The 14,641-nt window shown below is 36.0% G+C and overlaps 1 protein-coding gene across 1 annotated transcript in view; it reads right to left on the bottom strand.

The window, feature by feature from the left end:
• Positions 1-10,964, bottom strand: part of LOC110020473 (replication factor C subunit 1) — a 35,100-nt gene extending 24,136 nt beyond the window's left edge. The window contains exons 1-7 of the mRNA XM_020718588.1: positions 10,530-10,964; positions 10,320-10,424; positions 8,438-8,950; positions 8,271-8,338; positions 8,019-8,094; positions 7,622-7,683; positions 7,378-7,529 (exon numbers count right to left, since the gene is read on the bottom strand). Of these exons, the coding sequence (XP_020574247.1) occupies positions 7,378-7,529; positions 7,622-7,683; positions 8,019-8,094; positions 8,271-8,338; positions 8,438-8,950; positions 10,320-10,424; positions 10,530-10,532 (979 nt within the window). The 5' untranslated portion in view covers positions 10,533-10,964. The remainder of the gene's footprint in view (positions 1-7,377; positions 7,530-7,621; positions 7,684-8,018; positions 8,095-8,270; positions 8,339-8,437; positions 8,951-10,319; positions 10,425-10,529) is intronic.
• Positions 10,965-14,641: the final 3,677 nt, after the last annotated feature.

The raw sequence follows: 14,641 nt of genomic DNA, 5'->3' as shown, positions 1-14,641 counted from the left end.
CAGAGTTGTAAATATGGGTGATCAAATTATTAAAAGGTGCACACGCTTTAGATATTTCAGGTCTATTGTTCAAAGTGATGGTGATATAGACGGGGATGTTGTTAGTAGGTTAGTAGAATTCAAGTTGTTCAAGTTGATTGGTTGAAGTGGATGAATGTTTCAGGCTTATTGTGTGATAGAAAAGTACCGCTTGGACTGAAATGAAAATTTTATAAGATGGTGGTGAGATCTGCAATGCTCTATGGCGCTGAATGTTTGGCTTTAAAAGAGAAGCATAAAACTAAGTTAAGAGTTGCCGAGATGAGAATACTTAGGTGGATGAGTGGATTTACACTTAGAGAAAAAATGTGAAATGATTATATCCATGATAGGGTTGGTGTGGTGTAGCTCCCTTGATGGACAAAATTAGAGAGTCGTCTTAGAAGGTTTGGTCACATTGAACATCGACCATCTGATAATCCGATTAGGAGAGTGTCGACACTATTTTAGTTGGAGGAGTTGCCCATTGGAAGCTGTCGGTCACCCGAATCGAAATCCCGTCGCCCACTTCGGAAGGATATTTTAATTTACATATATATATAAGTTTTAGAAAAATATGAGTTCAAACTAACCCCATATTTTTCATAGCTTAAATGAAAGAACACTATACCTCAAACTTTGTATTTATCCCGAAGGATAAACACAAGACTTGAGAATGTGACTCGATCAGATAAACTAATAATATATGACATTCGTTTGGTCTGCGAAATCATTTTATTTGCCTACAATTTCTCCTATTTAATATGAAGGATTAAATAGAGTTTATATTAAGCTGGGTTCGGACAAGCTTCCTATAAGGGCAGACCCTTATGGTTAATTACATTTTAAATGACCGAAGTCAAGTAAGAAAACTCTCGATAAAAATCAGGAAATGTTATCTTCAAGGATTTCAAAAGGATAGGACTTTTCAAAGGATAGGACTTTTAGGATAGGACTTTTCAACGAGATCGGACGAAGAGGTGTGAAAAGGAAATGATTCAAATTTGGAACATTTATTGTATGATCCAAAGGAGGAAGAACTAGGGGATGTCACAGATCTGAAGGAGAACCTCAGTGACTTTCCAGTCTATCATATTGTTTGGCTTCAGATATTGTTTGGCTTCAGTTTTGATTCAGTTTTGATAAGAAATTATTTAAGTGTTTTATCCTGTAGATTTTATTTGTTATGGTTTACATTTGTGTGAAACGATCATACAAACAGCCTAGAAGATGTGAGGATTTAGGTCGTGACGGACGACAATCTCGGAATCCTAATACAGGTTAGGGCTTGTATTATACAGCAGAGTTGTACAAAGACCTAGAGAAAGGTTGAGGATTTATGCCGCACTAGGCGAACAACCTCGAAATTTTATGACTTATTTTAATTTATAAGGAATGATTTAGTTGGTGTAGATATGTTCTGCTGTTGAAGATGGTTGTGCTACCCACAATGCTAGCTCTAAGCTCCTCGCCGTAGCACCTTCGAGTTCGTTTTTAGTTTTAAGTGTACATGTAATTGTTGAGTCAACGATCTGCTGTCGGGTACCCCCTATAAAACCGACTATTGTCCGCCTATTCTAAGGTATAATGTGTAAAAGAAACAGTAGCATGTATAGAAAAGTAAAGCAGTGACATCATAGTATGTATAGAAGCGGTGGAGCATGCAGTATAGGAAAGCCATACAGTGTAATAGTGACGTGTGTTGTAAAGTAAAATATTGTAAATATAAAACAAACTTGTATACCTGGGAGGCCCGCTGCTCCTTTAAGTGTAATTGATGTAACAGTAATGAGTAGAGCAATAGAATTTAAGGAACGAGTTAGCATGTATTGGATAGGCAAAAGTGAACAACAAAGGAAACGTTGCCTAGAAAACTCGAGGAAAATCGACAAATAATCCATGACGGAAAACTCGAGAAAATCGACGAATAATAATTTAAATAAAGCTGTCAAAACCTCGACAAAATCTCGTAGTAAAGACCACAAGTGCTTTCTCCAAAAAAAATTCCAATAAAACATATGAAAGATCCGAAAAGAGTGAACCGTAAGCACTCGGGTCGGGACTAGGCTCAGATATATATATTTGTACTCGAGGGTCGTCAAAGGCTACTCGGTTATCTGAATGTATAAAGTCCGACGCTCTACTAGAAAGATGTCTTACCGAACCTAACTTATGAGGGTACTCATTGGCCCAGAATTGGTAATCAACAGGTGGACAACCAAGTTGTGATATATATTTAAAATTTATTATTTTTTTTGGCATGTATATAGATTTCAGACATACAAAAGAAAAGTTGTATCAATTTTTGTAGTGAAAATATTTTTATTAAACATTGTATTTGTTCTTATCAGTTTTAAGAAAAGAATAGTTGCCCAAGAGCGATTAAACCGTCGGGCAAAGAACCACCAACAACCTAAAAAGGTATGGGTCCCCCTGAAGTCTTATGTCGGTGAATGATACTTTCATCCTACAGTTCATCAGGTCCCAGAATTGAGTCCTGATGTTGTTGGATAAGATATCATTCTGCTCTACCACCGGCGTGTCTTTGTCATCATCGCCCTAAGCCCCAAAACAAAACTGACCTACATGCGACCTTACTTGATGGTTTCACATGTAGCAAAAGGGTATACGTGTGCACTTATGTATCAGACATAAACACTGGAAAACCAAACCAAGAAGCAAGGAAAAACAAACCAAAAAATAAAAAAAGAAAAGAAGAGTAACCCACCTCCAAATTCAATTTAGAAAAGAGGGGTCAAACGGTAGTAGGGTTAATCTAAAACATTCAATTGACGGGACTCTCTTGAATGAGTAAAGGAATATAGCACACTCACATACACTAGTCAAGAGGCACGATTTGGGAAATCTCCAAACTATTTTCGAATTTTCTCAAATATCAAAAGATTCTTCCTCTTCTCTTTTTCCCCTTTTTTTTCTTTTTTTTTATTGCAATCAATTTGGCCGGTAGAATTGGCCCCGAAACATTTCCGAACACCTGACAAATTATTCCTCGAAAGGGGCATTCAAACTTTCTCAAATAATCAAGAATTAAAATATTTCATTTCACAATCATCAGGACATTCAATTCCAACTCAAGCTCAAAGCTTACAATGAAGTATGAACCCGATACTATTCAAAGAATCTCATATAGGCGCTCACGGCCGGGGCGGCAACACAGGCAAAACCATCAACAATCACGAAAGGACCACCACAGGGAGGCTCACGGCCCCGGACAACAAAGGGGAAACACCAAACAAGACTCACGGCCTCGAGTAGCAAGTAGAGCCACCAAACAAGACTCACGGGTAGGGGTAATAAAGAGAAGCCACCGAACAAGGATCATGAATAAAGGCAGCAATCATAGGGAGCCAAAATCAATCCCCAAATCGATAGTCCACATAATATGCATTTCAAATACGTAAATCGCAGCATGAAGTTAAACCAAAGCTTCAAAATAGGTCTCCGAGAGATCCATAACATTAAATTTTTACATAGCATGGAGTTCGAGCCAAGAGGACAGCCGCGAGGAGCTAAAATAGAGTCCAGCACAACGCTAAACTGAGTCCAACATAAGGCCGAAACCGAGCTCTACATAAGGCTAAAACCAAACCCACATAAGGTCAAGGCCGAGCCCAACAGAAGGTCAAAACCGAACCAATCATAAGGCCAAAATCGAGCCCAATACAAGGCTAAACCGAAGCGCATATCACACTAAAATCGGACCCGACAAAGTTATAGCTGAGCCACATCACGAGCCAAAACAGGGTCGTACCAAGGCATAAAACCGAGCCTAGTCAAATGCCAAAACAGGGCCACGTCAAGGCCAGAACCGAGCCCAACAAGAGCTAGAACAAATCTCCCTCAACATATATTTCAAATAGGGGAAAATAACATGGGACAAAGAAACATAAGTAAGTCCCAAAGCCACCATTTTGAGACATTCAAATTCGCTTCCAGCAAATATTCGAACGAGAGAGCGGCAGAAAACCAAAAACGAACCCTCAAGGTAAGTTTCAGGAGCTTCAAAATTAAAATCTTTCATTCAACATGTATTTCAAACAAAGGGGAAAACCACTGGGAGCCAAAACCGAACCCACACACATGTACAAATATATATTTTTTTAGTTTTCACAGAGGAGAAATAAACATGGCATTCCACATGCAATTCGAGCGGGGGAGTAGCAAGAGACAAAAAAGGGAGTAAATTTCTCTTTTTACTTTCAGCATATATGAGATTGAATCAGCATAAAGAATGAAGAAAGTAACCCTTCAGATTTTTTTATAAGCAAGACAAGGCTTTAAAATTTTAAAGTGAGCCACCACATTTCTCAGGTTTTTGAAAAATAAGCTTAGGAGGATTTCAGATTTTGTAAAACAAACCACCATATAATTTCAGATTTTGAAAATAAACATCCCAATAGTTTCAAATTTTTGCAAAAAGAACATCCAATAGCTTTAGATTTTTCATGAATAGGCCACCATAATTTCAGATTTTGAAAATGAGGATTTGCATAAGATGCACAATGGAAAGATTCAAAAGTCTCACCATTAACTCTAAAGCAAAAATGATGAATTAAATTTCCTTGCACCATTCCAACAAAGACCTAGCATGCAACTATAAATCCATCAACTCAAGATAAAAAAAAAAACTTCATTTTTTTCTCCTTCCTTTTGACCCGCAATCATCCGAACAAAAGCATCATAAAGCATTTCAGCATGCAAAGGAAATACCATATCAAATGGCTAGAGAAGAGAAGAAGGGAAGAGGTTACCACTTGACATAGAGCACAAAGGGAAAACAAGAGTAGGTCTAGAAGCAATCCGGCGGCACCTCCCCCTTTCCTTTGAAAATTTCGGCTCTCTCCTATCCTACCCCCCAAATGGGGTTTATATAGCCAAGAAGGAGAAGAAGAAATACCCAAAGCTTAGCTTACCTGCGGTGGAAAGACCTCGACCAAGATTCTTATCGGCAAAAATCGCAGCAGGCGACAGGATAAGGGTTGGGTCGGCTCTAGGAGAGCAGAGGATAAGGGAAGGAGTCGCGGAGGAGATGGGGCGAGCAGGACATGGGGCGAGAGGCGTGCGGCTCGAGGAGGGAGAAGCATTCGCGAACAGGGGAGGAAGGGCTCAGTCGATCTCGTGAACGGGAAAGAGAGAGGCGTGAGTGAGAGATTGATTGGGGGATTTAGGGCTTTTTTAGGGAGAAAAAAAAAAGAATTTATATTACAATAATAATAGTATTATTATTATTATTCTTATGCGCACCATTTTATGCATTTTCTCCTAGACATGCCATCGTCGTGAAATGAACATCTCCTTTAGGCAAAATCGATGTTCCGGACGCGCCGGCGCAGTCCTTTTAGTCGCCTGGGCTACCTCGTCGCCGATTGGGTCAAAAACACGTCAAAATTTGATTTTGGTCAAAATTTTGGTTCAAGCTCAATTAATCAGAATGGTGTAGATGGTTGTCATGAGATGTTTAGAAAAGATTTGAAGTGATTACGAGCTGATTGGAAGAGTCAACTTGGTGAATTTTGAGCATTTAGCCAATTTGGGGGTGTTGGCCTAAACTTGGGTCTAGGTTAAGCTATGGTTGGGTTAGGTCCAAATTGTTGATTCAAATTGGTCTAAGGGAATGTTATAGAGAGTTCTCAACACCAATTGGGTGTCAATTTTGAGGTTTGAGCATTCAATTTAGTGGAAATTGCGAAGATAGTGAATTTGGGGCAAATTTGAGAATTTTGAATGTGAGTTGAAATTGAGTGAAATTGAGGCTTGACCAGGGCCAATTAAAGGTTCAATTTGATGTGTAGGATTGTTATGAAGGGTTTAGGATTCAGATTGAGGCAAATTGGGATAAAATGGAGGTCAATTGAAGAGTCCAAACTGATTTCGGAAGCAAAAGACTAAATAGGGTAATTGGTGGAATTGAGGTGCTAATTATCCTGATTTGAGCCACGGACCAATAAAATCTCCATTGGGGTCCTCTATGTACTAGTGCTAGCTAAACCCCAGCCTAAGGCTAAAGGGTCTGAAAGACCATCTACATGAGTTTCCCAAAGAATCAATGGGTCATAGTCAACCAGTTGGGTTCAGGGTTGTGAGTGAATAGGGGTGAAAGTGAGTGACAGTGAGTGACAGTGAGTGACAGTGAGTTCAAGTGCGTGAACAGCTCCAGATCAACGTCCAGGGTCAAGACTAAGGTCAAGCAGTCCTACGAGAACTCCTCTCGAGCTACTCTATATTGACATCACCTACTAAGTGCTAGAGGTTAAGACCAATATGGGGAACCTCAAGTTGAGCAAAGAGGAGTTTAGAATTTCAAAAGGTGAGGGTTCCTTTTCTAGTTTTCTAGGAATAGTCAACAGGAAAGTCTTATGGCTAGCTCCTAGGCTATTAAAGAGAAGAGACTAAACCTCAACTAAAAGTGAGGTCAACAGAGAGATGTTTTAGATTTAACTTATGTTAAGAAAGGCAGATGTAGACCTAGAAAGACTTGGGCATATTGTACAAAAAAATATTGTACAAAAAAAAAATGATCTTAATTTATTAGAATTAAATGAAAATATGACACTCAATAGAACACAATGAAGAAAAAAGGATTCATACAGCTGACCCCACTTAGTGGTAAAGGTTTGTTGTTGTAAATATTACTTTATTAAACCCATTATATTGCTTGCAAGATAATAAAATTAGAAGTGTTTTAAGAGTATTTATTAGAAGGTTTACCATCCACTAAAATATAAATTGAAATCAAATGGAAGACCTAAATCTAATGAACATAAATTTAAAATTTCTCCTTGAAATTTCTTGTAACAATAATTAAAATTAAATTTCTTGCTAACTAGCCTATCAGAAAGGCCAAATCATGTCAAACCTCAATCAATCTTTAAAATCATGGTGGTAAAGGATTAGGTGTCACGTAATATATACAACAAGCATTCCATATATCTATCACATTTTCCCTTGCAATTTTTTCTTATGGCTTCCACCTCCTTGAAAAGATAAATCAACCAAATAATCTCATACTGGAATAGAAAAAAATGTATATGGCCAACAGCATGGCTCATTGGCCTTGTCCTAATCAAATAACTTCACAGTGATATGCAACTTTATTATTTTTTCTTCTTGCTTCGAAAAGTCTGAAAATCTCCTGAAGTGTCGTAGGAAAATGAATATAAACACAATGAAAACTTCTTCAAAATTATACGGACTACCAAAAGATCACTGAAATGGTAAATAAATCAGTTCATTGCAAGTAATGTACACAATGTTACATAAAGCAAATAAATAAAAAAGAATGGCTTTTTCCTATAAGCAAGGACTAAAAACCCAAACTTTTAGAAACCTAGCATGAACCTTTTAACTCTTGTTTTATTCGGCCGTCTTTTTCCAGCAATTTATCTTTCTTTTCAGGAGTTTTACTTTTACCATCAGTTCGAACAGAAGCCTTTTTTGGTTTTGATTTGTTGATCATATCAAACAGTCCATCCTCAGTTAGGAAGGCGGTGCTGCAACAAAATAATATCAAAGAAATTACGTAGAAACAACAGCAGAGAACACTAAACAAGAAGCCAAAAAAAGCTAGAGCTCAAGTAAATACCCCAGTTCTTTAGCTTTCTCAGATTTCCTTCCACCGATATCTTCATCAGCTAAAAGAAAATTCTGTATGATAGAAGTATTAGATTAAAGGGAAATTTACATAACTAGCACCCAATGCTTATGTATTTACATATTTCAAACTTAAACTTACATATTTACATAAATAGCATTTTGGTGTTTTAACTCTATGCATGAAAAGGTGTATTTCACTTTTAAAAAGGGGTAATAGTTCTATGTTTTATGTGATATTAAAGATTATGATGTTATGCAAGTAAATATGAAAGTTCAGAAGAGGTATGTAGATACATTAGAATTGTGTGTCATGTATGTCAATGCCCCTAGATAAAATAATAGAACCACCATGAAAAAGAAATTAATGAGATTGTGATTGATTTAACTGTTTTCTTGCTGACAGATCCTGTAACACGACCACCATGGCGCTTTATGAGATCTTCTGCTTCTTCTCTTTCTAAACTAAAATGGTCAAAACAATCATAACAAGATTGTAGGAAAGAAGGAAATTAGCATTAACAAACAACTAGCATTTAAAATAAAATTTGTTAATATCTCAATATATAATCTACCACCCTAAAACCTTAAAAAGAAGATAAAGACAACGGAGAATGAAGACTTTAACACTTGAAAATCACCTATCAAGTGTGCCACTAATGACAAATGTTAGACCTGCTAAGCAATCAGGTGAGCCTTCAGGTACTTCCTAACATAACAACATAGCACAAAGACATTAGACCAAAAAAACATGAAAAAGATGTAATTCATATTGCATTAGTTCGCAAAATATTTTGCATTAAAAAACCTTTTCGCCTTTATGAGGCGGGTCTTTACGTTCACCAAAATTCATGAAACCGCCTCTTCCACCTCTTCCTCCTCTTCCACCTGTTGAGGATGATCCTCTGCCACCTCTGCCCCTTCCACCACCCTTAACAGAAGTCTCGGCATCTTTATCATAATCATCGTCTTCATCACTTTTATCACCATCAACTGATTTTTTAATTGCCCGAGTAGCATTGCTCTGCAAATTCTTTAAGGGTTTGGTATCAGTTGGCTTTTTCTTCTCACGGGATGGCGCAAAATCATCGTCGTCATCATCATTAGAAGCAGCAGCATCCTTACGAAACCTTTTTGCTGGTGACGGTTTAAGTTCATTCTGTATTTTATCATCACATTTTTTGTTCTTCCTTTTTGAAGAAACCTCCTCTGCTGCAATTTCATCTTTTACCATAGGCATAGACTTCTTCTCTGCATCAGAAACAGCAGCAAAATATTTGCTTGTTTTCCTCCTTTGGAAATTTCCTTCATCTTCTTTGACCTGTTGTTCCATTAAGTATTTTACACAGGTAATATCAATTCCAGTGCTAAGAGATAGACCAATAATAGATTGCCTGAGAAAACAATCATATGCAAACCTATAGCATATTCTCAGATATACTGGTAATAAATTAAAACAGCAAGAAATATGAGGAACAGATATAGAAAAGTGACATCTATGCTAGAAAAAAAGTTTCATATGTGCAAAAGCATATTCACATAACCTGTTAATAATGTATATGCTTAGAAACCATGAAATTCAAACAGTAGTGTTGAATCTCTCTCTCTCTCTCTCTCTCTCTCTCTCTCTCTATCTCTCTCTCTCTCAATGAGAGGCCCACTCACTCTCCTCTCTATCTCTCTCTCTCTCAATGAGGCCCACTCACTCTCCAATCATAATAAAGAATTTAAGGCACGTGGAAAAAGACCTTGTACTGTTGGATCAATTTCGTTATGGCTCTCTGATTGTAATTCGTGTGTTTCTCTATTCTTTGATCCCTTCTTATTTTTCCCCCTTCTTTATTCATTCCTATTTTGTAATGCCCCTTGAAGATGCATATACATCTCCTATCTTGTACAAAGAAATAACAATAAAAATTCTTTAATTTTTTTTCCATTGTTTTATACACATAGCAATTAAGCTTTAGTTAATTTTCATATGCATGTACAGTTTCCCACTCCTAAAGCATGCAACAGACATCTAAACCATAAAAAACTGGATAAGATTATTATGGTTCATTTTTTCAAAACAATTTCCGTATTGATCCATGACTTGGCTATTCAGTTCAAATGATTGGCTAGTTTGGAATCATAAAAGCTTCCCCAAAAAATTCTTTGTGTAGCATTCATCATCAAATCATGCCATTATGTGAAATGAAAAGCACAGAGAAAGAGAGAGCATTCATGATACAATTGATATACTAGGCTACATCAAACTCTTAAATAGATAAACAACACCAAAATTCATTACAAAATGCATTGCATATGAAAAAAAAAAACAAATTTTACACATCTAATAACCACAACATAAGTAAACTCGAAAACCAATCTTAATCATTCAAAACTTTATGTTCTTAGATTAAAATACAATGACCAAAAATCCCTAATAAACTGTATAGTGTATGCATTTAACCAGTGTAAATAAGCATTTTCCTTGCATAGCCATTTAATGATATGAATACATGATCACGTCAACTAAAAGAAACCAATTGTAAGCAAATAGATATGTTTTCCCATATAAGTAAACTATCAATCCCAATAGAAATAACCACACAAAAGGTCAGCCATATAAGTAAACTATCAACACCTAAATAGACCACTTGCTCAGCAAGTGACTGAACTAAAGGAAGAGTAAAGCAAATAATTAATACCTTCTCGGAGACATTCTGAGAAGATTTCTGAAAAGCTGTAGTTTTTGTTGATCCCCCATTTCCTTGGTTGTGTTGCTTCATGAACCATTTGCGTATATCCGACGACTTTAACCCAACATGCACCAAACCAAAAGCATAGTTAGACCAAAGAAAACAAAGAAGAAATTTTAGCAAGACTTCTTCTTGCAGAAACCCTAGCAACCAACTCACCATTTCGGCTCCTGTGCCCTCGAGCAACGAACAGCTCGCGAAATCTCCAAAATCTTCACCGTCACCACGCCTAAACCCTTCTGATTCTCGCTGTATCGTAACTTTCACCCCGACTCCATCACCGTATGAAATGAGAACAAGAAATCAAGATGAAAAAAAAAAAAAACAGCGAGGGAGTGTTGGAAAGGAAGGGTGTCGTCCAGAGTGAAGAATGGGGTGACATGCAATTTAGTGAATCCGGGAACGCGCAGAGAGAGAAAGAGTGCCGCGAACAGGTTGACCTTCCTCAATGGTTTCGGCCTTCGGGTAGCAGCGGATCGGAAGGAGGTGAAATATGGGATTTTCGGTGATCTCTGTACCCGCGATCCCGTCGTTGCCTCTAGCTCCGATCAAACAAAGTTTGAGCAGCATTGGGGCTGGATTTTAACCTATATCTCCTGCCAAACGGCAAAAATGACAACTTGGTAGCAGTGAAAAAATAAAGGGATAAATAATTACATAGAGATCATTGAAAATATTGATGTAAATAAATAATTGGATAATGTAGTAAAAAATAGTAATTTTCTCAAATAACTTAGAGTAAATACCTTAATTAATAAACAAAGTAATTCAAATATTTTATAACGTTGAATTATAATTATTAACTTAAGTAAATTTGATTGCATAAAAAATATTATTTAAAATAATTTAATGAGTTACTAATTAATTCTTAATTAGGATATTATTTTTACAATAATTATGCTTTAATTTATCTAATTAATATTTAAATATGCTACATAAATTTAGCTACTATTGGAATCTCATCTGACCTAATTAATTTAAATCCCAAAATATTATTTTTACTCGCTCTCGTACTAAAGTTTTGATAAATAAAAAATGTTATATTCCTTGTAACTATAAACTCTTGGATTTAGGGTTTGTGAGATATAAATTTATTATTTTATTTTATAAATCTTGATAATTCATTTAAATTGTTAATGTTAATTGATGCAATTAAAAAACTAATATTGATTAAAAGTTTATTTTAACAAGTGTTAGCAATCAATTAAAAAAGACATTATTTTAAGGAGATTGAATATTCACAATTTCAATTAGTAAAATAGATTTAATTAAGTTTAACTAGCTTTATAAATTATTAATCGATGATTATAACTAAATGTATTTATTTAATTGATAAATAAATGAACTAATTAAATTAATTATTTTTCAATCCAGTAGATTAACTATTGATACATTATCAATAAAATAAATCAACATTAATCAATATTAATTCAATTAAATTTGTTATATTTTTTAGCTTAATTATAAATAAGTTATTGTATAATCAGTTTGATAATTTACTAATTATTGGTATATAGGTATGAGTGTATATATACCAAAAGAGCTCTTAAGAGAGGTGGGCAGCCAAGGACTTAAATATTGTTTTTCGGTCTTACACCCAGCCGATATGAGACTATTTGTCCGTGACAGCGCGCACCCCTTAGCCTGGCTTATTGATTGCGGTCTTTGGTGTAAGTTCCTCGGATCGTGGCTTCGATATCTGCGTAAGATCGAATTGTATACTTTTCTGGAAGGGTGATCCACCCCCCGGTCTGAATATGAGGTTGATCGACGATCTAATTTTTTTAATATATATGTGTATATATGTACACTATCTTGGAGGACTATACTCGAGGAAAACTAACTACATCAATGAGAAGGTAGGAAATAAATTTCAAATGGTATATATGTAAATACATAATACTTGTGGGGTACGTCTGTAAATTTCCCTTTAAATTTAATTTATTTCCCTAAAATTATTTGACCATTTGGTTCGGCATTACATATTTAGATTTTATTTTATTAAGTTAGCCGACCCCCAAACGTAAAGAGAGATAGAGGAAAAAATATTACATCAGTTTGTTAAGTTAGCCGACCCCCAAACGTAGAAAAAATATTACATCAGTACTACGCACGTAGAGTAACGTGCGTAGTCAATGAAATCGCGGCATAACACCCCACGCGACAGGAAAAAAAAACGGCGCGGTAACATGGGGAATATTCCCCCCCCCCCCCCCCCCCCTCTCTATGTGGTGTTATTTATGTGTTACTGATATGTTATTGTGTTATTATAATACCAAGAATATTCTCAGGATACAATAACACATGAATACCACACAATAACACTGAGGAATATTCCTGACACAGAAAAAACAGCGCAGTAACACAACAAATATTTTCCCTCGTGTTATTCATGTGTTATTGTGTGTTATTCATGTGTTATTGATGTGTTATTGTGTTATTATAACGTCAGAAATATTCTCAGGATATAATAACACATGAATATTCCTAAATTAATATTTGAGCCTCTGTCAAATATCAATTTCAGAATATTCCCCGAGTTACCGCGCCATTTTTTTTCCTGTCGTGTGGGGTGTCATGGCATGATTTTATTGACTATGCACGTTATTCTACGTGCGTAGTACTGGGACTGTGTTTTCTGAAAATCTCCATGGGATTTTGGTTTCTTCTTCTTTGATCTCTCTCCCTATCTCAAAAAAATATTACATCAGTACTACGCACGTAGAGTAACGTGCGTAGCCAATAAAATCACGCCACGACACCTCACGCGACAAGAAAAAAAAACGACGGGGTAACGCGGGGAATATTCCCCCCGTGTTATTCACGTGTTATTGCGTGTTATTCATGTGTTATTGTATCCTGAGAATATCAGAATATTTTTGGTGTTATAATAACACAATAGCACATCAATAACACATGAATAACACGAGGGGAAATATTTCCCGTATTACCGCGCAGTTTTTTCTCTGTCGGGAATATTACTCCGTGTTATTATGGTGTTATTGTGTGTTATTCATGTGTTATTGTATCCTGAGAATATTCGTTATAATAACACAATACAATAACACATCAGTAACACATGAATAACACACAATAACACATGAATAATACGGGGGGAATATTCTTCGTGTTATCGCGCTGTTTTTTTTTCTATCGCGTGGGGTGTCGTGGCGTGATTTCATTGACTACGCACGTTACTCTACGTGCGTAGTACTGATGTAATATTTTTTCCCCTAAACCATTCCCGCGCCGCTTCATTCCTCTTCCATCGGAGTCCCTCGCTTTGAATATTCCCAATCCTCGGAAACCCGGCGTCCCTGCCTTCCTCATCCTCCACCGCCGCAATCCGAAGCTCAGAAAGCCTGCAATCCACCGAAACCCTACCCGTTTCGCAATCCTCAGACAATAAATCGTCGCAGATGACCATCACAGATGAAGAATGGAACTTAGAGCTGACTGACTTGTTCCAAGTTGACGAAGCCTTGAATTTTTTATTTGACGGCAAATGTCAGGAGCACATCTTGGAATGGTATTGATTTCATTAACTCTTCTTGTTGAATTATTGTTAATTTTCTTCTTTATTTTCTTCCTGTTGGTTGGTCGTGTTTCTTCTACCTCATTAGGTTGTTCTCCTTTTGGATGTTCAACTGCTAATCTGATGTCAGTTTACTTTGTTGTGGTTTTGTTGGTGTCTATTCTTTTTTGTTATTGGATTGTATTTGATTGATTTTCTTTCAAGTTTATTTTTGAGCTCTCTTTTATTTGAGCTTTATCCATCTTTCAAATTTTATCTTGTCTTGTTTTTTTCCCGTTGTTTGGTGTTATTATGTGTTTTTGTTTTTCCTTTTGGATGTCTTTCAGTTTTCATTTTTCTTGTTAGTTGTTGTTCATTTTTGCTTCTTGGGACTTTTTTTTTCTAGTTGTGTTGGGTCTTCAAATTATTAACATATTTAAATATATGTATTGTCTTAGTATCTCCTCATCAATGTTTGGATATTATTTAAATTTCTTGTCTCGTAATACTTTTTTATGTAATGGTATTCTCCTGGTATTAACATATTTGTTATTGTTCTTTTTCTTTTTGCTCATTTTAAGTTGAGCCATGATGATCTCCAGCCATATACTAAAATTCAGTCATTTCTTTAAATATTTATAATTATTTTTATTTTACATATTTATTATATTTGAATACAACAACAAAACTAAAACCTCATAATACGTCCTCTTAACTTTACAGGAGTCCATCGGATAAGGTAACCTATAGTTGTTAA

Source organism: Phalaenopsis equestris, unplaced genomic scaffold (assembly GCF_001263595.1).
Source record: "Phalaenopsis equestris unplaced genomic scaffold, ASM126359v1 Scaffold000098, whole genome shotgun sequence".
In the NCBI taxonomy this organism is placed as follows: Eukaryota; Viridiplantae; Streptophyta; class Magnoliopsida; order Asparagales; family Orchidaceae; genus Phalaenopsis; species Phalaenopsis equestris.
The sequence above is the reverse complement of the archived record's forward strand: the minus strand, read 5'-3'. Positions and strand labels throughout refer to the sequence as shown.